This window comes from Vespula pensylvanica, chromosome 2, assembly GCF_014466175.1.
Source record: "Vespula pensylvanica isolate Volc-1 chromosome 2, ASM1446617v1, whole genome shotgun sequence".
Lineage (NCBI taxonomy): Eukaryota > Metazoa > Arthropoda > Insecta > Hymenoptera > Vespidae > Vespula > Vespula pensylvanica.
This window is the reverse complement of record NC_057686.1, coordinates 6,943,601-6,967,862: the sequence shown is the minus strand read 5'-3', so window position 1 is coordinate 6,967,862 and position 24,262 is coordinate 6,943,601. Positions and strand designations below refer to the sequence as shown.

The window sequence follows — 24,262 nt, the reverse complement described above, 5'->3', positions numbered from 1 at the left end:
ACAGTACTAGTCGTTATTTTGAGACGTTGTATCTGGATATTGAAAAAACTTCGTCGCTCACGTCGAATGCGCTCGAGGAAATATTGAAACGCTCAAGGGCAGTGTAAAGCAATTTATACTCTTCATCCAGGAGGAAAAAGACAGACTGGTGGGGAATAATGATTATGTTACCAAGAATAATGGTAATATAGTGAATTCACTCATGCTTACGCACCGGTACTTTTGAAGTAACAGTGCATATTTGAAGAATTTTTGTTATCTTATTAAATATAATAATAACAATTCATTGTCTTTTCAATACGTGTTATCCTTTAGTACGATGAAGAATTATGCGTCTCCTGAGGAAATCTTCATCATTTTACGATAAATAACTTTACCTTCAAAGGGATGAGATCCTGCCTTGCTGCAAAGATTCAATGGTATTCTAAAAAAAATTTTATTTCGCGCATGCGGTACATGTCTTTTGAAAATTGCATTAGCTTGATTGTTACGTGAGAAGAATTTGTTGAGATATAATTTTAATGACATCACGTGTTCAATTTATTTCAACGTGACGCTCAAACATATTCTCTCGGAAAGTGGTATCAGAACTTCTCTCTCTCTCTTTTTTTTCCTTATTTTAAAATAGATAATAGATAATATTTATTTTATCTGTGGTATATATTCGCTATGTAGCAATACTTAAGACGGATAAAAATGGGAATTTTGTTACGAATTTTCACTTCTGTCTACGATTAAATTTGTTTTGTCTCGACCATTTGCAATAATGATAATAAAATCGTCTATTATTTTTTATATCGTTATATTTATCGATAGACATTTATTTTTTTATTGCAGAATAGAAGAGACTAGTAAATTTATGAATGTTCATATAGTATATTTTAATTGATAAAAAGTAAGATAATAAAGTTTACTCAATGACATTATTAAATTTTTTGTTATTGTTCTTTTAATATCTAATATTTTTTCATCTTTTTTAATATTTGATAGTTGCATAAGATGCTAAGATGATTTATCCATGATGGAACTATATATAGGTCATTTTTATCGAATCTTGTTTATGACTATATTGAATATTTCAATATTTCTTTCTTTTTCTTTGTTTATGTATTCTAGTAGATAAAATTAAACCGCAACATCGAATCTTCTCAGAGTTCTAGGAAGATAAGGAAACTAATATAATATCATAGAGAACTTTTTAATATGTCGTATATGTATTCGCATATTAAAGAAACGTATATTTTATAAAAGCATGCATATATGTATTTGGTAAATATTACGTAATGTTATTAAGAAATGATAGATAGTTAAAATTATCGAATATTATTAGCATATTTGTAGAGTTTATAGGAAAGCAATATGATCTTATTATGCAATGTGAGAATATGGATCATTAGAATGATACATAGAATAGATATATTGAATTATCAAATAAAATTTTCCTATATATTCAATGATTTATGTGAGTCGATAAAATCTTATTAGACGATAATTACTTGTTTGCGTGAATGATATCTATTCGTCTGAACGAAAAAGTTCATTGATCATTTGAGAAAATATTTATTCTTCAGGTTCAGTTTCTGCAGGTTCAGTTTCTTCAGGTGCAGTTTCTTCAGCTGCAGTTTCCTCAGGTTCAGTTTCTACAGGTTCACTTTCTCCGGGTTCAGTTCTTTCAGATTTTTTAACAGTTTTGTTTTTATCAGTTTTTCCTTTCTTTTTCTCAAATCTCTTTCTCTCTCTCATTTGTTTCTTCGCCAGATCTGGGTAAATAACGGGATCAATTGTTGGCTCATAGGCAATTGGATCGATAGGTCTTTTCTTCTTTTTCTTCTTCTCTTTCTTATCCTCTTTCTTCGGACATTCTCCCATTTTATACGGTTTCGTTTTTGGTAAAACCTTTCCATATACCTATAAAAAAATCGATATATTATTAAAAATATATTACCGTTAACATATATTATTAGTTTGTCCAGAATAATGATTAATTTACCGGTTTTACATAAATTATTTGACCATATTCATTCCTCTTACGAGGGGGAGGCTTTTCGATAGGATCTCGAGGTTGCTTCGGTTTTGCTAATTCGTCGGTTCTGCCGCTACTCGTTGCACTCAATGCACTCTTTTTCACCGCGTATGGATTCTTCTTCGTCGATAAATCCTTACGTTCCGTTGGCTTGGCCAGTTCTTTCGTTCGTGGCGAAGCTACGATTAAAGAATATATAAATAATGTAAATTTGTCAATGGAATAAATCAATAAAAATTTAATTTTGCCAGATTTTATGCTTTATGATACCTTTGCCCTTCAAGGCAGCTTTTTTAATAAAGAATGCATCCTCGTATGTTTTATAAGGTAACGGGGCGTATCTCCATTCGTGTTTCAATCGTTTTCTTTCTTCCTCAGCCTCTTTTTCTTTTTTCTCCTCTTTAGTTTTCTTATCTTTTTTCTCGTCGTCCGTTTTTGTCTCGTCTCCTTCATCTTCCTCTTTTTTCTCTTTTTCTTCGTCCTCCTCCTTTTCTTCATCTACTTTCTTCTTTTTCTTCTTTTTCTTTTTCTTTTTCTTTTCTTCTATCCTTTTTCTTTGTTCCTCGATAGCCTGCTTGCCTCTTATCTCGTAATTGTCTAAAAACATTTTCTTCCATTTCTCAGCATCTTCGTCGTCTCTAAATTTTAATAGTGTGTACCCTGGCAAAGCCATAATCTCTAGCCATGGTGTGATCTGGTGAATTTAGAAAATTAGAAAACATGTATATTTCAATTTCGCATTAGATATTATTATTATTTTTTTTAAATTCTTTTCCTTTTTCAATTTTCACTTTGTTTTTATTATATAGAAAAGAAGATTCACTTACAATCTCGATCTCACATGGCAATGGACAATGACATTAGTCTTAAAAAATAGCATGATTTTATAAAATCCTTTATAAATTACGAAGAGAGAGAATGGAAATGAATTTTCAAATAAATCACAGATGGTCATCAATAAAAATTTTGTTATAGAAATTAATTAGTAAATTACAAATAAAAAATACCTTGTACTCTAATGCACTTCTTTTAATTCCAGCATCTGTAAACAATTCCTGTTTCTCCTCATCAGTTAAACCTTCCGGGCACTCATCCAATTTTTTCTCAAGCTTTAATAATCTTTTTCTTGCCAGACGTTTATTTTTTGTATCACTTGGTATATCCACAGGCTTGCACTCCTCGGGTTCCAAAATTTTCTTTTGACTTAGATCTTTTATCCTCTTACTTGGAACATATCGCAGAGTGGCTTTGCATATTACAATAGGCAATTCACGGCCATAATCGCATATACGTAGCTTTGGTAAAGACAATTTCAAAAGTCGTTTCGTTATTACTGCATTCAAAGCTGCTCTTGAAACTTCCGTTTCGACTGGCTTACAATGTTTACTCGGATCACCACGTTTTGGGGTCTTGCTCAATAGTATGATCCTCCTTCTCAACATACGCAATGGTTTTGATGGCCGAATCTGACGAGGAAGAAGAGAGAGAAAGAAAGAAGGAGACACAAGTGAAGAGAGAAAAAGAAAGACAGACAGACAGAGACATAAAGAAAGAAAAAGAAAAATAGAAAAAAAGTGAAATAGACGGAAAGAGAAAGAGAGAAAATATACATAATTATTCGTAAAATATTATTGCGAAGATACCACTTACGATCGGTTCTGGTTCTGGATATTTTCGTGGTTGTGCTCTTATTTGTGCCCATGCATAGAATTTAGCCCAATCAGCTGGTGTCTTTAAAAATGTTTTTACAGGTTTCTTACGTCGTTTTTTTCTAAAATCGTTACAATTAAATTTACTACGTTGAATTGTATACGTTATACATCGAAGATAATTTTGACATTATTTGCTTACGATAAATGTTACGGTGAAATATTGCTTGTAGATATTAATGTTAATTGGTTTCATTAAAAATTTCTTATAAAACATAGTAAAATAATAACACACAAAGATTAACTCGAATTTTCTTATCATATTTTATAAATTTATCTTATTGATTGTGAGTATCTGTAAACCGTAGGAATATATTCTATACGTATACATTTGATGTACATAATAATATTAAAATTTTTGATTTCTTGATAAAAGAAAGCATGCCTCAAAATAAAAAGAAAGTAAAAGATATTAGGAAAAGTGAGGACAATCAAGCAATTTTGTGAGATAACAAAAAAATTATTAAAACTTTTCTATAAAACGATAACAAAAAATGATATCTATTAAAGAAGTTGCAACAATCTGCGAAAATTTTATTGATACATATTATCCCTGTTCGTTATGTTTCAATATGATGTATTGAGTAAAACATATGTACTTAAGATGTATCTAAAACTAATACCGTTCATTATTCTCTACGACTATGCATTAATATTGAAGATAATAAATAAAATTAAATATATATAAGAAAATATTTATATATTAGCATATTTTTATTTGCAAGTAGAATTTATTTGTCGACTCACTTCGGAGGAGGTGGCTTCAGTTTCGCTACTTTATCATTCTTAGAAGTGCCAGCATGTCTAACACCACGGGAATCCCTTTTAGAGGTAACTTGATCCCTTCTAGAAGGAGCTGGGTCCCTTGTAGAGGGAGCTGGATCCCTTCTAGAGGGAACTGGGTCTCTTCTAGAGGGAACTGGGTCCCTTCTAGAGGTAACTGGGACCCTTTCAAGGGTAACCTGGTCTTTCCTAGGATTTCTTGCACTTTTAGGGTCAGCATCACGCGTATCTGATACCATTGGTCTGGTTGGTACTCTCGAAGACATCACGATGATTAATTTTAATTCTTTCAAAAACTAATCACCGTGCAATATTGATGGTAAAAGTTAGGTTATTAGTTTCATCCTGATGATGTGTTTCGGCGGTTGAATTATAAAATTATAGTTTATATACGACATGATTTTTTTTCGATTTTTTTTCGTTCTTATCAAATGTAGAATTTTGTTGATAAAAATTTTGTAGGTTGTTTTCTCAAAGACATGGTTAAAAACATGAATTTTTTCTATTATGTCATAATTTCATAGTAGTCGATTGTTCAATCTACGAGTTAACTCGATCAGTAACAATGAAATTAATTAAATATTAATTTTTTAAATGAAGGACTTGTTAGAATTACGTAGATACATGTATAATCAATCGGTACATATGTGTGGGTGTCACACAATCAAATTTATGTCGTTTATAGAACGGATCATAAATATAAAGAAAGATTTCTTTATATTTTATACTTTATACTTTATACTTCAGATAAAAAGGTCGATATTCCACTTCAGTTTAAATATGTATACTTTTTAATACGTATATATATATATATATATATATATATATATATATATATATATATAGAAAGTTATAGAATTGTTCAATAATGTATGTATTTTAGGAACAGTAAGTAAATTTGTTAAATCAGTGAAAAATTTATTTGATGCTTATTGTTTTTGTTTCATACATATGACAGATCTTTAGAAATCTTTGAAAATATGTATTAACATTTTCGGAAAAGAAGAAGAAAAGAAACAAATTTCGAAAAATTTTGCTATCTCTTTTGTTGACTCCCAAAAGTTGTATTCATTTTTGGAGCGAAGACTTTTACTGTGTTGTAATAGTTTTTATCAAAATTTCCATAAGCATTCTCGTTACCGATGGAATTCCTCTTGGGTTTAGCTAAATCTCTCAAACGTTTTGGACACCGTCTGTTTCTCGTTGCAGTTATACGAGCATAAGAATCTAAAAGATTTTTTTTCTTTCCAAGATTCTCGATATTTCTTGATTCTTCGCTACTGTTTATCAACTTCCTTTTCATCGATTTTTCTAAGAGAAGAAAAAGGAATGAAAATCCAGTTTATCTGTTTAAATGATATATCTCGCATTTTTCACGAATTATTCGAAATATCATTCGAAATAACAAAATGAAAGTTTAAAAGGAAACCTGTGCTTTGAGGTGAGGTGTTAATCGTTCTCGTTGAAGAACTAGGATAATCGTAAATATTTACTTCGGGTTTTCGTTTAGGTTGAGCAAGTTTGTTCAATGTATCCGTTATCTGATAAGACAAGGCTGAAGGTTTTATCTGAAATATCATATACCTTATTTATGATCACTTTTATTTTTTCTCTTTCTATTGGTTTCTTTTTTTTTTTTTTTTTTTGTTATACATACGTATATACATATATAAAATACGTATACATACTTTGTAAGGATTAACGTTGCTAATCCTATCGATTTTTAATTTCGGTTTTGCTAACTTTTCGTATCTTGGTATCTTTTGGGAGGAATGATCACTACTCATGTCTAATCCTATTTGTTTTTTTAATGGGCTCGTGTTAAATTCAAAAATAATTTTTTCTTGTTTAGAAGTGTAGGTTGCGAGACTTGTAAATTTTGGAGTTTGTGTTAGGGTTAAATTTGAATGTTGAGAGTGAAGATGGAGAGATAGATTTGATTGAAACAAATTAATATCGTCTTCTTTAACAGTATTCACTCTTTATTCACATAATGCAGTACATACTTCATGGTTATGACACATGGTCTATAAAATTTTTATTTGTGAATTTAGATACCACGTATGTGGTATCGCCTTCAAAATCAATTAAGTCATTCTATCATTTACTTTAATACGATTTCCTACGTTGATTCTGATAGATTAAAATAATTATCAAATGTGGAAACAAAGAAAATCTCTTAAATCATGTTGGTGCTTACCTAGAAAAGTGATAAATATATATTCGGAAAAAGAATCATCTGCTGAAAAAATAGTAAAAAATAAAAAGAAGAAGAGAATCAAGTCTTCGTTTTCTAAAGTAATTTTAAACATAATTATATTATCTGTTAAGAACTGTCATGAGTGAAAAATTTTGTTTTAATATTATTAAATGTTATTTGCGATCACAGCAAATAATAATTTTTCTAATTTTCATCTTATATCGAATAATATTAAAATATTTTATTGCTTTTGCTTTAATCTTATTAATCTTTTAAAATAAAAAGAAAAGAGTATACTTCACTACAATTTCATTCATGATAGCATTAAAACGTGATTTCGTGATTAATATGAAACGAGACGGTTTCATAGTTTTTTAAACGATAGAAGAAACGCAATAAGAATATAAAAAAAGTAATGAAACATATGAAACGAGTTCAACGATTATCTCAACCCAAAATCATTACACAATCATCAAAACAAGAATGGAATTCGGTTACGTGTAGAAAAACGAAAAAACGGACTTCACCTCCGACAGGTTTCCTTTTATATATTTTCAATCGAACGAATTAATTCACTTAGTTGATATAAGAGAATTGATTTTTTATAGTGTCGAAAAGAGTGATGGAATTAGCGCTACCAAAAAATTTAACTACTTTGAACGATTTTTCAAAAGATGTACGAGATCCTTTTAAAGTAAGACCATCTGCTTTGAAGGCTATTTGTTCGCTCCGAACTAAATTACTCGCTAGACCAAAATATGTAGAGAATTCTTTCGGCGAACCACGTAATAGCGTTACCCCATAATTTTCATTGTATCGTAAATAACATTTGTAGATATGAATTTGTAAACTATTGTAAAATTATTAAAAAGAAAGTAATAAAACGTAATATTTTTATAAGTTACTATCGTTGTTTTGTAATGTAAGGTAATAAGTTTAGGCCGGAGTATTTGGAAAACAATAAATGCTTTTGTTAAAATAAAGATATAAACAGTTTCTCTATTGCTTCTTGAGATATACAAATTTCTCGTTTATACAATCGCTTGACACGCGATACTCGATAAAATTTAACTACTCTGATCTACTCTAATTTCTATTCTGCTCTGTTTTCTATTTTGATTTATTATTATCTCTACACTTATGCATACTTTACGCACTACTTTACGTATTTATAACTAATCTTTATATTGGTTATCATTTCTTTTTTTCGCTCGCTCATTATTACTTTCTTTACTCAAGTATATTTTTTAGAACGCTTCTAATCTCCTCAAGTGCATGTATATTTATTTCTCTCTTTCATATATCCTCGTTCATATTTTGCTCATATCGCTTATTCTTCTCGATTACGTTTCTATCTATAAATAAATAATATTTCTAGCATTCTTTCTACTTCCACACACATGAATATTTTTCTAATTCTATAGTAATGATAAGAAAAATAATATCAATAACGATGATTTACGATAATCAATAAACAGGGCACTTTATAATTTATCAATGATTGTAATAGGAAATTATATATATATATATATATACACACACATATATATATATATATATATATATATATATTAATAAATGAAAATAAATATGTTCGATTAGAGTAAAACAATGGAATAATATAATCTGAACTCTGACAGACTAAACACTTCACAATTCTCAGCACAACAACTGCCACACACGTCTAAATTTTACAGTATAAGATAAATATAACCAAACAAAAAAAAAAGGAATTCCTTTCATCAAAAATGGATTTTCAAAATTAACAAGTAAAACTTTTCAAAATTCTTTGCAAAAATGGATCGTCACACAAACTTCAAAATGTCTCGAATGTCTATAAAGTCCAAGGATTCAAATTTTCGATTATTGATGCGCCGGAGAAAGTAAATTTAAAATGCAGATCTCATTCACAGAGATATTATTTCGCCTGATTAATGATATTTTTGAATTTTAAAGAGCTGCGATGGAAAATATGAAAATCTTGAAACCTATCAACTTTTGTTGTACCTTGGAAGATATCGATTCTATGATTAAATATGATCAACGTAAACCACCTTACACGTCTTCTTTGACCGCAATAAGTTTGTTACAAGAATCTCCAGCGATAAAATTACGCACACAACATGTTAATCGCATGGAAACGTTACCAAGAAGGTCGACGCTGAGAAGCAAAGATCTACAGTTCGCTCGAATGAACTCTGAAAATCTTGCTATTTCTTCGATCATTGGACCAACCCAGTGGTATATAGAAGACGAGGTCGCGTTAGCCAAAGATATCATATGGGAAGATAGATTACAGAAGAACATTGAAGAGACAACCAAGAATGTTCGTATTGGAAAAGAAAAAAGTATGGAACTAACGATTGAATTTAATTTTTGATTTCATATTTGAAAAATAGATATATATTATAATATATTATTTATTTTATTTATTAGTGGAATCTAAATTGAAACAAATAAAAAGTGTTGTTGGACCACGATGGTATCAAGATTTCTCTATTGATCAGGTAACGTCAATATTCATTACAGATGGCACATATAATATAAAATGAATCTCTAATTAGAAAGATGATTCGTAACTTTATCAGATGAAAAATCTAATGATATTAGAGGATGTGATAATAGCTGATTACAAACAAATGGAAACTGGTCGTACTCAGAAAACGCTTACGGCTATAGGAGTATTATCGACCTTTTTTAAAATAGATGGAAAAAATATCAGAAAAATGCAACGATTGTGTGACTTTAAGGCGATTGATTTTCTACGAGAAACTTACAGATTACTTACCGGAAATTATTTCGAAGAGGAAGGCTATAGTTCGTTCATCAATTTCTCCTATTAATATAAAATTTATATATAGAGTCTAAATCTAAATTCAATCGATAAACTATATATGTCGATTGAACATGTATATGTTGACTAATAGAAAAACATTAGAAGTATATGCTTTGAAATAGTAAACCATATGTCGGAAACCATTTGTTTTTTTATTTAACAACAAGAATGCAAAAATGTTCTGAAAAAAAATTTGATTTTCTGTAGGATGTATAATCTCGTACTCTATCTTAATTCAATTTTACAATGTAAAGAACTTTGTTTACAAATCTCTTTTTCAAACAATACAATGGCATGGAATAATGTATCTTGTAAGTACTAAAATGAAATATTTTTTTATATGAACAGAAATGGCCAATATACATTTGATGTTTGGTATGATAGAGAGTGAACAGTTATCAAATAAAAATAATTAATATCCTATATTTTCTAGACAATTGATTTGTGACTATTGGTTTTCTATATCACATTGTCTGTGCTTTAAAATTCTTAGAGTTTTGTCGAAAGTTGAATGTAGATTGTTAAAAATTTAATTTTCATTTTCAGAAAACGATTATGACTGCAACGAAAGAATCATTTTATCCGCCATTGCTTTCTTGACATTACCAGAGACGATTATCGAATTAAATAAAAGATTGCCCTCTGTTATTATGCCGAAAATCCCTCCGAAACGTAACGATATTATTATCTTCCTTTTTTCTTTTTTCCTTTCAGCATTTTCTTTTATAAATTTTGTTAAATTTCTAGCTCTTCCAATAAAGCCTCCACCAAGACAAAAAGCGAGTTCGCCGTACAAAGAAGAACTCTTTACACGTCCAGATTGGGTAACTTACTTTAATCGTTTGCACGATTGGCGACAATATTGTAAATCGATGTTAATACCGAAAGTGATCTTACCTGATAAAGATTGTCCAACATTTACTTACAAAGAAAAATTACAAAACGTCGAAATAAATCATAAAATGGTTAAACACGATCTGTCCAAGAATACCAAAGATGATACGAAGAAAAGAGATAGTAAATATCAATGCAATCGTAATTGTTTAAAGTATAATAATATTAAATTCCTAGGTCTATCGAAACGCTCAGAAAGAGTATCAAAATCTAATGAAGGTACGAAAATTCAAGAATCTAATAAAAAACGCCTTAGTGTTGATAAATCCGATGTCTCTAAATCGCCCGAGGAAAATCAAGTTTTCGATTTTACGTTTTCTGGATTGAGCGAAAACCAAACTGATCCAGTGCAATACAAGATTTGTGGTACAACGTTAGAACACGTTTGATTAAATTTTTACTTTCGAAAAATTTGTAGAATTATCTTTTTTTTCCACTCACTTTCTCTCTTTCTCTCTCTCTCTTTTTTTTTTGTCATTTTCTTTTTCTGTCCAGGAACATTTAATCCACCTCGGGAAAATAAAAAATCTTGGCTAGGAGAAAAGGACGCTCATTTTATTATCAGTGGTGTCTCGGATGATCCACCTCAGTGTCCTGTTGTTTTTGAGATGACAGGAGTGGCTAATATTACGCCAACGAATAGCGACGAGAGATTCTTCACAGTGTTAAAACTTGGCGATGGACCCAATAAGATTTATCCGAGTGGTCGAAAAAATCTTTCAAAGAATTGGCAAGAATGGCTACATAATGCAGACGAAGAATTTATAAAAGTAGAGAAGGAAGCAAACAAGATATTGAAAAACGTTGAGGCTACGATGAGACTCGTCTTTCCAGGACCGATTTGTGATAGTTGTTGTTCTTGCAGGCAAACCAGAAAGACTAATATCATACGTAAAGACATGAAGACACCTTACATGGTCATTGATACTTTAGCCGAAGACAATCGAAAACAAAAGTGATTAAAATGAAACATTTCTTTTGATTCGATTTAAAAAAACTTTAATTATTTTAATCTGCATCTTTATAATTAAAAATTTAATGTATATATACATATATATATATATGTGTGTGTGTGTATGTGTGTGTGTGCATACACTTTAAATTATTTTAAACTGCATCTCTGCATCTCTTAAAAATTTTAAATTATTTTAATAATTAATTACTTAATAATTTAATATTAAAAAATATTTAAAGACAAAACATAAAGAGGATGAAATTTATAACGATCTATTTTTAACGACAGATACATCGTTGGATCAATGGCACTTCATTCACCAGCGCCTACACCTAATCAATCTATGGTGAATTTGATCGATGTCATTGCTTCCGAGGATAAGATCACTACGAATGTTGTTATAAATAGTGTAACGACTGAGAAAGGCGAGAAAAAATATTACATAACTGGTATGGCGAAAGATACTATTCATGTTCCTTCAAAAATCGTCGATCCACATTCATTAAACTCTGAACCATTGCCACTTAAAAATATTCCACCATGTTCTTGTGCCGTTCAGCAAATGTTTAATCAGGGTGTAACTCCAAGATTGAGTACCGATAACATCCCATGGACTAAGAAAGAAGGTTTATGTTTAGGAAAAAAATATAGACCTAAGGCATCTGCAGCTTATTCTTGTAAAGCCTACCCAGGTGATAAATCCTGTAGATTGAATCCTTTTCTCAAGGAAGTTGCTCGATTAGAAAGAAAAAAGAATGAAAAGAAAAAGACTGAAGATGATTATTACTCCAAGAAGGAAAAAAGAATGTATAGTATCGCTGATTTTCAACCTTGCGGTGATGAACATGGTATGAATATCTGTGGTGGTCCATGGCGTACTCTTAACATTTTAACTCCCGAAGAACTGGAGGAACTAGAAAAAGAACGAAAACAGATTTTGAAGGTACATTGAAGATTATTTTTTTTATCGGAAAAACTATTCAATTTCTAATCAGAATGTAATAAAATTTTGATCATTGTTGATGTATTGATGTAATTCAATGCGTAGAATCTATGAATCGTGTTGTTTTGTTTTTTAGGGCCCACCATGTGGAACGAAACCAGGACGTGCTGTTTGCAAAGGACCTTTTGGTGAGAGGATACCACAACCAAGAAGAGCCAGGCCAACAGACGAGGAGGAAGAAGAAGAAGAAGAGGAAGAGGAGGAAGAAGAAGCAGAAGAAATACCTGTTCCAGTGAAAAAGGAGAGGATCCTAAGACGTGACAGACTTTGCCATGCCAGTCCAGAAACCATAGCAGCCGAGAAAAAGATTGTTGAGAAAAAAGTTACCAAATTTATACCTGATCCAGATTATTATGGTTACGATGATTCATGGAATATTTTTCGTACTGCACCATCGGTCAAGGAAACTATTGCGGAATATGAACAAACTTTGAAACTTTCAACTCCTATTCCAAGATCGGATCCATCTGAACCGATTCTTGAAGTTTTGAAGAGGAGAAAAAATAAAAAAGCTAATATTTTTACATTATCAAAAGATAATTCATCGAAAATATTAAAGGATAAACATAAAGTTTCGTCTGCGAAAATACATTCGGATAAGATCAAGAAAGAAACGAAAAGTAAAAAGAAACCCGAAGAAAGTGCTAAAAAACGATTTGACGTCACCGAAACGTCGAAGAAGCAATCGCAAAAGAGATCGAACTTCGTTTCGAAGAGAGAAAAAGAGAAAACTAAAAGAACAAATAATCCTGACAAAAGTACACAAGATGCGAAATCAATTGTGAAAATGAAAGAGAAGAACAAACGGTTGCCGCAAATGGCAAAAAGATTTATTAAAAATAATGGTAATTCAAAATGGTGTAAGGAGAGAAGTAATAACAATGAAAGGAAACGCGAGAAAGTTAAAAATAAATTAGAATCCAATCCAAATAATCCCACGACTAAATACGAAAAATCCTTGAAAACCAATCCAAGAAGTTCTTACGATGAAAAGTTAAAGGAAGGAGCAAAAAAGGAAGATAAGAAAAATCCGAACGAAAGTATGCTTAGAAAAATTTCGAAAAATCATCCTACAGTAGATTTGAAAAAGGAAAATATAAAAATTAGATCATCGAATCCTCAGGAACTTTCAAAAGTTGGCGAGAAGAAGTCAAAGAAAAAAAGAACATTGACGAAAGACGTTAGCGAGGCTTTTACATCGGAATATTTACACGATCAAGAAATGAAAAAATTGAAAAGCATGATGTTATCGCCTGATATCCATCTCAATAACGTGGAGCCAGTTATTCTTCCAAAAGAACCACCATCGTGTTGTCAACATGAATACGGTGACACTTTGCAGAATGATTTAGCTTCTGAAAAAGTTATTAGCGAAATGAAAATCTCGAAAAAAGGTCCGTGCGGTTGGAGGACGAAATCGGAACAGGAAATACCTGTTAAAAAGACTTTGGGCTATTTGACTGAACCTGATCCTCCAATCGAGATGATTCCTGTAAGACCAGGTGGAAAGCCTTGTGTTTGTCGTGAAAATAGAAACAAGAAAAAGATTCTGATGTATCAAATTGGCGGATCAGTTGGTAAAAAGAAAACTGAATTAAAGCATAATTCAACCATAAAAAAGAAAGAAGAGGAGGAATATAGTGAAGCTCGAGTGATAGACGGTGTTATTTATTACACACCACCGGCAAGTCGAAGAAGAAGCGACGAGTATGTTCCCGAATATGATATTTATGAGTCACCTTATGAAGTATGTACTTATCGACACAAGGACAGCATTCTGAATATGTTAAAAAAATACACAGTACCTAGTGACTTTAGATCAAAGATGCGAGATAACATTAAACCTTGCGATTGTAATAGTTATCTAGATACTTACGGTGTAGTTGGTGAACATGAGATAGAAGAGTCGAAGAAATTACTTGAGGAAAGAAAAAAATTGATGGATTCGAAAACACCGAAGGAACGTTGGGCTCTGGCTCTAAAGGACAAGGGTCTAATGGATTATTACGCCGGTTGTAAAGACAAAGTACCTTGTTGGTCGACGTGTGCCAAGTTTAGTAAATATGCCTGTCCTCCGAAGCCACGAAAATTAAAAGTGAAGAAGCCTGTATGCGAGTGTAAGTACGAGAGAAAGATAGTAGAAAATAAGGAAGAAAAGATCAAGTGGAAGGAACGTCAAAAGAAACTAAAAAACTTTAAGAAGAAAGCCTATACGAATGTGAAGAATATTTCGAGGCCTATGAAAGCTGACACAAAAATGATTATATCTGATGTTAAGAGAATTCCTCGCGAAGATGAGTACATAGACGATGTACAATATTGTATATCGGGTGTAATAGAAAATTATGCTATGGAACCAACAATAACAACAGTTGTGGAAGGTTTAAGCATGGTCACACCTATACATACACCAGAACCAAGCAAGGAAGATATACCGTGTGTTTGCTTGCATAGACATTGGTCACCGATGAATATACAACCTGGACCATTACCTAGACAAGATGAAGAGTTGATAAAAGAAAAAAAGCGTAGGGAAAAGTACTTGGAAGAAGCAGCGCGAATAATTTATGGTCCTAACGATGACGAAAATAAATCTCAGGAATGGTATCGCAGTTGTAAAACAAAGTGCATTGGCAAACGAAAGAAGGATGATAAGGATGAAAATATAGAAGAAAAAAATGAAAATGATTTGAATAATTCGGTAAAATGTAATATGGGCAAATCTATAGACGAACAAAAAACTTTCAATTCTAATAGGAAGGTTGTAAATAAAATTAACAAAGGATCAATTAAGATTGAACAACCAAATCAAGAGAAAACGACGATAACAGAGAAAAAAGTGCAGAAAGAGACGAATAAAAATAAAATGGTATCTGCAACAAAATATATAACAGAATCGAAGATCGACAAAGATCAAGAAGATAAGAATCTTTATCAAAACGATGTTGATTTGGGAGTCTTAATAAAAGTATGAGTAAACAGTGACATCGCTTGATTATTCGAATTAGATTAAAATAATAACAACGATATGTTCTTCTTTTCTCTCTATTTTCTTTTTACAGAAAGAATTAAAACTAATGGCAACAGAGGGATTTCTTTTTGCCAAATTACCAAATTGTCATCGGATGCCACAAATTCAGAACTGGATTATGTATAGAAAAGGATTCGTTTTCACCGAAAAAGAAAAAGGTTATTTACACAATTCTTCCTAAATAATTTATAAATCTTATATCGAATATAATAACAATATTTTATCTTGTAGAGAAATTAATGACCTTGACCTATATGATTTGGGCCATGAGTGATTCAATAAAACAACCCAGGGTTATAGTTCCGTCCTTGGATATGTCCAAGGAAGAAATTCGAAAATTAACATTCGATCGAGTTGAAGAAATGAAAAAAAAAGTACGTAATAATAAATAATAATTAAAAAGAATGTTTTATCCTGATCCATTCGTTTTATTTTCGACAGATTGCTATGAAATGTGCCATATTCTACAGTCGTTTACGAAAAATGCGTGTATTATACAGTCAATATATGTGGAGTACTATGGAATTCCGAAAACATCCATCCTTGTCATACAAAAGAGCATATTTCACTTATATGGCTTCAAAAGAAGCTGATGGGCACGTTTTTAAACCTTGGATGCTAAATGAAGTTCGTGAAAGAGATTAGATTCTATTATTCATACATTATTTGTTACTAAAATTCTGTTCTTCTGCAAAGTTCTTACTGTTTATCAGAATTATGATATATATCTAATTAAAGTGCTGAGAAATAAAAATATAAGGACAAATAAAGAAAAGAAAACCAAAATAAAAGAATACTTTATGTTTATCTTTCCAAATCGCTATTCTGTACAAACATTGGTATTGCGATCTCGGAAGAGTAAAAAAAAGAAAGAAACGCATAAAATAATAAAATTAAATAAATACAATTAAGTTGAACAAAAGCTAATTATAGCTAGTAAATACGTAATAAGTAAATAACGGAATAAGTAAATAACGTGAATAAACCTAAGAGACCTGATATACATACATACATACATACTACACACACACATATATATATATATATATATATATATATATATATATGCGCGATTAAATTTCTTTGTTGTAGAGGTATTATGTTTTCTTATCGAATGATTCAAGTACTTTGAGAAATACTACATATCCGATAGAATTGGAAGTCTTTTATGATAAAATTGTCAAAATTATTCGTTATCAACGTAAAAGATAGTTACTTCTTCTATTTTTTTTCCTATGCTATATATTTCGATTGAAGATTCATATATATTAATTATTACGAAATATTACTTTTTCTCTAATTATTTACGAATTAATTGATATATAATAATTATTATATAAATAGCAATATTTAGTAATAATTAATATCACAGGTATATATATATATACCTTCTTAAGTTTAATTAACTATCCCTTCTTAAATTTAATTAACAATATCGCGAGAGTAAGGAATATAGTAATCCAAATAAAAGTGGCAATGAAACCATTGTAGACTGAAGATTGTGACATATTCCAGCCTCTGGCTAACATAGTCCTCATTGATTCGGTACTCTTCGTCAATGGCAAAACGAAGCTGATATACCTAAGAACGGGATGCATTCCTTCGACTGGCCAAATTATTCCACATAACATAACTATTGGTAAGAAGGATCCCATTGCAACGTAAGTTGCACTTCTTTCATTCTCACAAAAACATGCTATAACAAATCCTACAAAACATAAATCAAGTAAAATTAATAGTGAAGAAATGAATTAAAAAAAATATATATATATGTTTTAATCGTAAATGAATATATAATATATATATACCAAAACACATTCCACATAATCCTGTAAGTATAGTTAACAATGAAACCCAACCGATATTACCCTCGCAAGTAAGTTTGAATACAGCGAAGGTGAAGATCAATACCATTATAGTTTGTCCAGTCATGACCATAAATTGTGTTATCACTTGACCGAATAGTATTTCAGGACCAGTCACACCTAGAGAAAAATCATTAGTTAGTATTTTGATTTATCAATCGGAATTAAATCTCGTTTAAATAATGAAGTTTACCAGAAACCAAACTTCTCTCCAATAAACCTTCGTTCCTTTCTAGTAACATGGCTCCCGACGTGAGAGCAACCGATAGGAAAAAGATGATACTAAGAAGAAAAAAATTCGTAAAAATTATAACAATTTTTTTTTTCTAGACGGTATTGAAATCTTTCACGCTCACACACGGACGCACAATTCGAAGACTTACGTCAAAATAATTCCTGGTGCTGCAAAGTCAGTAAAATTTGGATCTAGAGGTCCATAGATCGGTGTTCTAAACTGCATAAAATTGCAAGATCGAAGATGAGAGATATAATTTTGATTAATCAATAATTATAATATGTAGGTGTTTATTAACTTACATCTAAAGGTATGTTGGTCAATTTTTCACTGTAATTACATGCAATAGTAACTTCACGAGCAAAATCTAAATAGGAATACAATATATTTCTTTGCAAGAGCTGGCCGATTTGTTGGTCTGAAATCAAAATGAAAAAAAAAAAAAAAGAAAAATCAGAAGAAGTTAGGATTTTGAAGACAAATAAAGAGTTATTAACATATGAAAATTACTCGACATATCCATAACGATGTCCATGGCCGAGTATACAAGATCCCAATCATGCACATCTTTGCCATCTTTTATCCTTGCAATTAGAGCTTCCGAATAATTTGCTGGGAATGATATGGCACCCCAAGCCCAGCCCCTTTGAACGGCATACTCGGCTTCTTCTTCAGTTTCATAAGGTAAAAAGACCAAGGATTTATTTTTTAAATGATCCAAGAAACGACAACTGAGTTGTGACGTATCACAGCTAATCGTTGGTACACATATGTCCGTACTGTTCTTGAGTTCATTGTTTACGATCGCTATTTTCAAACCAATGGGATCTTTTCCGATAGAGATACAAAATAAGACGATCTGTATTACTGGTAAACCAATGATGAACGCCATCATGCTAAATAAAATAAAAATTATTAAAATTGTTAATTAAAGTGACATTGTTGCTGGAACATATATATATATATATTAATATATATATAATATATATATATATATATATATATATTAGTAAAAAAAAAAGAAAGAAAAAAGATGTTTACACATTTACCCAACATTTCTCCACATCCATAAAAAGTTCTTCCAGATGAGCGCCTTCATATGTTGTGGATTTAACATGTTAAACTTAAATGAACCTTTTTCCTCTGGTGGTAATTCCGGTAACTAAATATGAAAATATTTTCAACTCCAAAAAAATATAATTCAATCTCAAAGCTCATTACTTTAACTCGTGACTTTTAAATCTTACATTTCCGTCATCCATAACGACTATGCTCCTTCTTCGACTAGAAATACTAACGTTGTCACCAAACTCGCCACTCATCTCGTCATCAGCGTCCTACGATCGAGAGAAAAATATAAATCGACGTAGATAATGATTTTATATAATCGATAGAAGAAAGATGAAATTGGTTATTACAGCTTCCGGTGGAACACCTGTAACACTACTGAGAATACTACTTCTCCTTCTGAGACCCATGTTCTGACGTTTGCTGAGTTTTAAAAAGACTTCCTCCAAAGTATCCAATCTATGCATTTCCATCAACTTGTTCGGTGATTCTTCAGCAAGAAATTTACCTCCTCTCATCAGTCCAATTATACTAGCTTGTCTGGTCTCCTCGATATAATGCGTCGTTATAATGACTGTTTTTTGACCATCTTTCGTTAGATGAACCAAATGATCCCAAATATTTTGACGTAATACAGGATCAACTCCTACGGTTGGCTCATCCAGAATTAAGAGTTCTGGATCGGCCAGTAACGCTGCAGCGAAGGAAACTCTTCTCTGTTGTCCACCAGAAAGATTCTTTATAAAACGATTTTCCGATGGTAATTCCAAGAACTGAAATAATACATTTTTAAGCGATCCCAACAGAAATTTCTATTTTTCTTTTTTAAACTTAGAAATTAGGATACTGTTTATTATAGAAATTAACAGGTTGATACCTTCAAAAGGAATTCCAATTTTTCGTCAACCTGTTCGGTCGTCATACCTGCGATCCAGCCAAAATATATAAACGTTTCTTTTATCGAAAATTCACTGTAAAGCGCAATTTCTTGTGGCATGTATCCTAATCGTGGACCTGGAACACCTGATTCCTTCGATCCTGGCCTACCACCTAGTACCCAAATTTCTCCAGAATTAAGACGTCTTCGGCCAACGATGCAGGATAATAAAGTGGTTTTTCCACAACCACTGGCACCAAGCAAACCATAACTGAAATGATATTATTCATGAAAGATACACCGGATATATTACACGTTATTTATTTCTTATTTATTATTCAATATTTTTATTCCTTAAGAGTTCTTTCATAAACAGAAAAGAAATGAAAGAAAAAAATTAGCATAAAAAATTTCCCATTGGACAGTTTCGCTTAATTATTCATCCTATTTTATGTAAAAGGAAAAGGAAAGAATTAAATCGAATCTTAAATGATTTCGCACATTCTATCTCGTTCCCGTTTTTTGTTGTCGTTAAATAAATGCCAAGTTGGTCCATTAACAATGAATTAGTAATAGTAACATGGGACGGTAAATTAATAAATAAAAAAGATACATCGATATATACGATAATACAAACAATTATTTTCAACGGTAATTAATTTAACGATTAAATTATTTCATATATTCTTTTTAAATTAATTTTTTTGAAATTATTTCATATATATTTTTTATTTGTGTAAGAGTTTTTACCATTCGTTAAAAAATTAGTTATTTCATATAATCTTTTTAAATTAATTTTTTTGAAATTATTTCATATATATTTTTTATTTGTGTAAGAGTTTTTACCATTCGTTAAAAAATTAATCAAACACTAAAGCCAATAGAATTTTTTAAAAATATCTGATGTTTTAGGTTTTACGTAATCGATAGAGAAACATAATATAACATATTTAACGTCATTGAAGTTTCATAGTCCACCTTTACGTAAGTATTACTTTGCCTAATCCTCTTTTTTTTCGTTTCTTTCCTTTCCCCACCCTCCCCCTTTTCCCCTCCTCCTTTTCTTTAAACTTTCAAAATATTATTTCACTCACATTGTGCCTTTAGGCACTGTCATGTTGAGCCCGTCAAGTACAATATTCGAATTTTTTTTCGGTCCATACTTTTTACATGCCCTTCTAACACAAACCGCTTGTCTTCTTCTCGTGTCCAAGGTCGACGTTTGCGTTTGGAACTGAGCTCTCCTTGTTTTCAACTCCAACGAGGCTGCTGGTACCATAGGTGTTGCATTTGGCACATCCATGATCTGAAGAGTGAATACAAAAAAAATAGAAAAATAAGAAGAGAACAAAGAACAGAGAGAGAGAGAGAGAGAGAGAGAGTGAGAGAGACAAAATATAGTTGAAATAATAATACAACGAATATATGTATATTATTCGAGAAGAAGATTATTTGAATCCGTGATATTTGAAACAATTCTATTTCTTTTTTATTTAAATATTACAATATATTATATATTTTTATTTAAACATTAAGATAAATTGTATATGAATAATTCATGTATTTCCATAAAAATCTACGTCGTTATGGTCAACGGTTGTTCGTTGAAAAAAACATCTATTCAAAGTAAGAGAGGTCGACAAAATTCTCGAACCACAGTTGTTCAGCTTCTTTTTGCCTTGGCAATTTGTTATTCATTTTTTATATTGATATCATATACAAACTGAGATATCACGCAAGAGTAAAGTAACACGCGAAATACCGATCGATCATCAAAACTGTAACATGTTATATTATATTTCGTGTCGTAAGATGTTACGAAGTCACGCGTTAAGTTACACTCAACCGTACACTATACTTTTATGTAGGTGCGAGTGAGAAAGAAAAAGAGAATAAAGCGATACGAGAGAGACGGGAAAAAAATGGACGATTCAATTTTCACCGATAAAAATGAAAGTAATGATTCACGTTAGTTTATAGAGTATGAAACAAGTATTGTATCACATTTTATGAATCTTTTCTTTTGCTCGACTTTCTCATTTTTCTTTTCTTCTTTAATGTTTCATTCCTTTTATTCTCGAACGATACTTTGCACTATTTCTAACACCAAATATATTTTTTCACGTTAAAACGATTAAAAATGCAATTGAATTTTATTTTAATTTCTTAAGATCAATCTTCGTTCGGTTTTTTCTTTTTTCTTATTTGCTTTATTAATATTTTTTATAGAGATTTAATAATCGCGAAAATCGCGTCCCATCGACGATAAGACTTTGAACTGTACTCTTCCGGGTTTAGAAAGAGATAGGCTACGAGTGCTAACACCGATTATCAAGTAAAAGTCTTTCCGAAGAGATATGAAAACATGCGTTTGGTGCCACGTGGATTTGCGTCGCAGCATCCATAATAGAGAGACACGTCAGATTGCCACGGTATATACGTGATGGAAATGAAGAATTCTCCTTCTCGACGACGTGTCTTGTTCCGTTCTACGTTTAATAGCCATCAAACGTATCGCGTAATTCGTCAGTGATGTAACTCACACGTTGTAAGTCGAACTCTCACTCTTATTAGTAATCTCTCTTGACGGTCCAGCAGCAAACCTTTCTCCTTAGGAGTTTCGAACCGATCTGTTCGATTTCGAAACGATCTCTTGATTTTGTTGCGGTTGTATAATTCGTAATGTATGTGAAAAAAAGGACAAAAATAAAAATGAGATACAATTTTCAAGAAGATCTTATTGATTTTATAGATAACTGAATGACAAATATTTTTCCTTTCTTTTTCTCTCTCTCTTTTTTTCTTTTTTTAATTAATAGATGTATAATAATTTTATAAGTAAATTTTTTATAAAATTGCGAGGTATAATTTATTTTTCTTAATAATTTTTAATTTTTTTTTTCTTTTATTATGTTGAAATTCGAAAACGAGAAAAGAATATCGATGAATATGATAAAATTTCAATATAAACTTGACGGGCCAAGTACCGAGAATCACTTTTTGTGACGAAAATTTTTCATGAAATTCTCGAAAATCGTTTTCTCTTTCTTCAGTTATATCTGGCATGTCAATATTCACGTCCTTAAGATCTTGTGTCTATACACGTACAAACAGTGAAATCATCTATGAGTGTACCATGATATTCTGATCTAAGAGGGTACCAAATACGATGAATACGTAACTGGATTTTATTTTGTTATTCATCTACCTGCTCAATTAATGTTTTAAAAAGAAAAGACATTTCGCAATGTTCGAATTTGTTTAATTTTTACGCTACCTCAATGTTTATCTATCTTCGTTAATAAACAATAAATATTCATGTATTACGAAAACATTTCGATCTTTGTACTCCAAGAATGACACGTTGAATAATTTACCAATGTTTTTTACACAAACGATTATTGCGGATGATCCTGCTTAGATGAAGACCGAGAAAAAAAAAATGAGAAAAATAAAGTAAAAACAAGAACAATAGAAAAAGATACGATAAGTCTAATGATGAAAGTTCTTCATTTATCAACTTCTTCATCTTCGCTTTTTGCAAAGAATAAAAAGTCGTTAAAGAAAACAAGAGATATTCTTTTATTAGAGCTCCTTGTTTCAAGGAACGTTTCAAGAAAATGAAAAAAAAAAAAAAAAAGTAAGTGAAGGTAGTTCGATGACCCTCGTGTACCTCGAGAACAAGATTATCGTGTGCAGGTTCAATACTAGTTAACTCGCGAATGCAACTGGAATGAAAAGGAAAGCGATCGCATATCTATGATATATAATATATATATTATACTATGTATACCATACACATACTCACGTATACCTGACGTATATAAATAGGAATATCTTGGATAATACCGTATAGGATATAGTCGAGTGAAACAAAAAAATATTAATTATGAGGATCGTTACGATGCTCAAACGCAGTTATATTTTATTCTATAATTTTATTCCTCGGTCTTAAAACCTGTCTTCACGTGATTGATTATGATAATAACGATGAGAATAATTACGAGAGAAATTCTTTTTTTAATTTTCAATAGGTGAAACAATTTGCTCGTTTCTTAGAATAATCGTGGCTCATGAGAGAAGGAGAGAGAGAGAGAGAGAGAGAGAGAAAAAAGAGAAAATTACAAATCGTGAGACAACGTTCTATTCTTTTTTTCCTTATTCCTACATGTACGTATATGTATGTGTGCAGTAAAAAAAAATTACATTACGTTTGACGATAAGAACGAAGAACACATAAGAACGAAAAAGATTAACGATGATTATGACTAGAGCGAATGAAAAAAAGTAGGGTAAGTAGAAAAAGTAAGATAAAATAAAATTTTCCAAAGATACGAAGAAACCGGTACTGGCTATGGCAATTATAATATATACATATATATATATATATATATATATATATATATATATATATATATACGATATGCAAACGATTTCGTCGATTTCCTGTTTGTCATCCGATTAATATTATTTCAAGAGACCACATATATTCTTTAAACAATATAGATGAACTTCATGTTGAGTCAATTTCATAGAAATCAAGATGACGCGTAGAAAATGCCGGTATTTTGTAAGTAAGCAGTTAGCTATACATTTACTTGACATTTAAATACAAATTGAAAGAGATTGCGAGAACAAAGATTCTAAACTCGATGCTTTTATATACGACATTTTATGAAAACGAAGAAAAAAAAAAGCAAAATATTCGGCGATCTAAGAAAAAGGTGTCACTGACCTGCACTTGATCGTAAATTTCTCTGAACTTTCAGACTGAAGACACAAA

At 31.0% G+C, this 24,262-nt stretch overlaps 6 protein-coding genes across 8 annotated transcripts in view; 3 read left to right on the top strand and 3 right to left on the bottom strand.

Moving 5' to 3' along the window:
- The window catches only part of LOC122627323 (esterase FE4-like), a 2,026-nt gene extending 1,919 nt beyond the window's left edge, over window positions 1–107 (top strand). The window contains exon 6 of the mRNA XM_043808397.1: window positions 5–107. Within this exon, the coding sequence (XP_043664332.1) occupies window positions 5–107 (103 nt within the window). The remainder of the gene's footprint in view (window positions 1–4) is intronic.
- A 1,453-nt stretch (window positions 108–1,560) lies between these two features.
- LOC122627322 (transcription initiation factor TFIID subunit 3-like) lies at window positions 1,561–4,781 on the bottom strand. The gene is made up of 7 exons (XM_043808396.1): window positions 4,480–4,781; window positions 3,674–3,794; window positions 3,031–3,489; window positions 2,532–2,717; window positions 2,294–2,480; window positions 1,991–2,202; window positions 1,561–1,908 (listed from the first exon to the last, which is right to left on the bottom strand). The coding sequence occupies exons 1-7, from the start codon at window positions 4,779–4,781 to the stop codon at window positions 1,561–1,563; spliced, it is 1,815 nt and encodes a 604-aa protein (XP_043664331.1).
- Window positions 4,782–5,421: 640 nt separating this feature from the next.
- On the bottom strand, window positions 5,422–6,433 carry LOC122637796. The gene is made up of 3 exons (XM_043830169.1): window positions 6,204–6,433; window positions 5,945–6,083; window positions 5,422–5,826 (listed from the first exon to the last, which is right to left on the bottom strand). Exons 1-3 carry the CDS (start codon window positions 6,300–6,302, stop codon window positions 5,552–5,554), a joined length of 513 nt encoding a protein of 170 aa, XP_043686104.1. The 5' UTR covers window positions 6,303–6,433; the 3' UTR covers window positions 5,422–5,551.
- Window positions 6,434–6,520: 87 nt separating this feature from the next.
- On the top strand, window positions 6,521–7,609 carry LOC122637711. 3 transcript variants are annotated; one of them, XM_043830037.1, is made up of 4 exons: window positions 6,521–6,540; window positions 6,656–6,813; window positions 7,101–7,251; window positions 7,324–7,609. In XM_043830037.1, exons 2-4 carry the CDS (start codon window positions 6,673–6,675, stop codon window positions 7,518–7,520), a joined length of 489 nt encoding a protein of 162 aa, XP_043685972.1. In that variant the 5' UTR covers window positions 6,521–6,540; window positions 6,656–6,672; the 3' UTR covers window positions 7,521–7,609. The 3 variants fall into 3 exon arrangements, with proteins under 3 accessions (XP_043685972.1, XP_043685971.1, XP_043685973.1); XM_043830036.1 differs by having other exon boundaries at window positions 6,527–6,813; XM_043830038.1 differs by having other exon boundaries at window positions 6,527–6,813; window positions 7,086–7,251.
- A 920-nt stretch (window positions 7,610–8,529) lies between these two features.
- LOC122638043 lies at window positions 8,530–16,209 on the top strand. The gene is made up of 13 exons (XM_043830663.1): window positions 8,530–8,598; window positions 8,672–9,063; window positions 9,152–9,222; window positions 9,304–9,532; window positions 10,098–10,223; window positions 10,299–10,568; window positions 10,623–10,811; window positions 10,941–11,400; window positions 11,689–12,343; window positions 12,480–15,371; window positions 15,466–15,592; window positions 15,666–15,808; window positions 15,876–16,209. The coding sequence occupies exons 1-13, from the start codon at window positions 8,537–8,539 to the stop codon at window positions 16,077–16,079; spliced, it is 5,820 nt and encodes a 1,939-aa protein (XP_043686598.1). The 5' UTR covers window positions 8,530–8,536; the 3' UTR covers window positions 16,080–16,209.
- A 602-nt stretch (window positions 16,210–16,811) lies between these two features.
- On the bottom strand, window positions 16,812–22,005 carry LOC122637819 (ABC transporter G family member 20-like). Its single transcript, XM_043830215.1, has 12 exons — window positions 21,803–22,005; window positions 20,574–20,785; window positions 19,480–19,750; window positions 18,953–19,375; window positions 18,782–18,871; window positions 18,584–18,696; window positions 18,045–18,430; window positions 17,837–17,952; window positions 17,683–17,753; window positions 17,493–17,581; window positions 17,243–17,419; window positions 16,812–17,142 (listed from the first exon to the last, which is right to left on the bottom strand). Exons 1-12 carry the CDS (start codon window positions 21,878–21,880, stop codon window positions 16,841–16,843), a joined length of 2,328 nt encoding a protein of 775 aa, XP_043686150.1. The 5' UTR covers window positions 21,881–22,005; the 3' UTR covers window positions 16,812–16,840.
- Window positions 22,006–24,262: the final 2,257 nt, after the last annotated feature.

Bases quoted from the DNA above. Each gene is read 5' to 3' on its own strand.
- LOC122627322 (XM_043808396.1), bottom strand. From the start codon at position 4,781: ATGTCTTCGAGAGTACCAACCAGACCAATGGTATCAGATACGCGTGAT. The intron at 2,481-2,531 runs AAGAAAGTAGAT...GAGAAAAAAGAG, and splicing joins AAAAGAAAAAGAAGAAAAAG to GAAGATGAAGGAGACGAGAC. The intron at 1,909-1,990 runs GTAAATTAATCA...ATTTTTTTATAG, and splicing joins AAATAATTTATGTAAAACCG to GTATATGGAAAGGTTTTACC.
- LOC122637796 (XM_043830169.1), bottom strand. From the start codon at position 6,302: ATGAGTAGTGATCATTCCTCCCAAAAGATACCAAGATACGAAAAGTTA. The intron at 6,084-6,203 runs GTATGTATACGT...ATGATATTTCAG, and splicing joins GCAACGTTAATCCTTACAAA to ATAAAACCTTCAGCCTTGTC. The intron at 5,827-5,944 runs GTTTCCTTTTAA...TTCTTCTCTTAG, and splicing joins CACCTCACCTCAAAGCACAG to AAAAATCGATGAAAAGGAAG.
- LOC122637711 (XM_043830037.1), top strand. From the start codon at position 6,673: ATGTGGAAACAAAGAAAATCTCTTAAATCATGTTGGTGCTTACCTAGA. The intron at 6,814-7,100 runs GTAATTTTAAAC...TTTAAACGATAG, and splicing joins TCAAGTCTTCGTTTTCTAAA to AAGAAACGCAATAAGAATAT. The intron at 7,252-7,323 runs GTTTCCTTTTAT...GATTTTTTATAG, and splicing joins ACGGACTTCACCTCCGACAG to TGTCGAAAAGAGTGATGGAA.
- LOC122638043 (XM_043830663.1), top strand. From the start codon at position 8,537: ATGTCTCGAATGTCTATAAAGTCCAAGGATTCAAATTTTCGATTATTG. The intron at 10,812-10,940 runs GTACAACGTTAG...TTTTCTGTCCAG, and splicing joins AGTGCAATACAAGATTTGTG to GAACATTTAATCCACCTCGG. The intron at 15,593-15,665 runs GTTATTTACACA...TTTATCTTGTAG, and splicing joins TTTCACCGAAAAAGAAAAAG to AGAAATTAATGACCTTGACC.
- LOC122637819 (XM_043830215.1), bottom strand. From the start codon at position 21,880: ATGCTGCGACGCAAATCCACGTGGCACCAAACGCATGTTTTCATATCT. The intron at 17,953-18,044 runs GTAATTTTCATA...TTTTGATTTCAG, and splicing joins CATCGTTATGGATATGTCGA to ACCAACAAATCGGCCAGCTC. The intron at 17,143-17,242 runs GTATATATATAT...TATGTTTTGTAG, and splicing joins ATTATGTGGAATGTGTTTTG to GATTTGTTATAGCATGTTTT.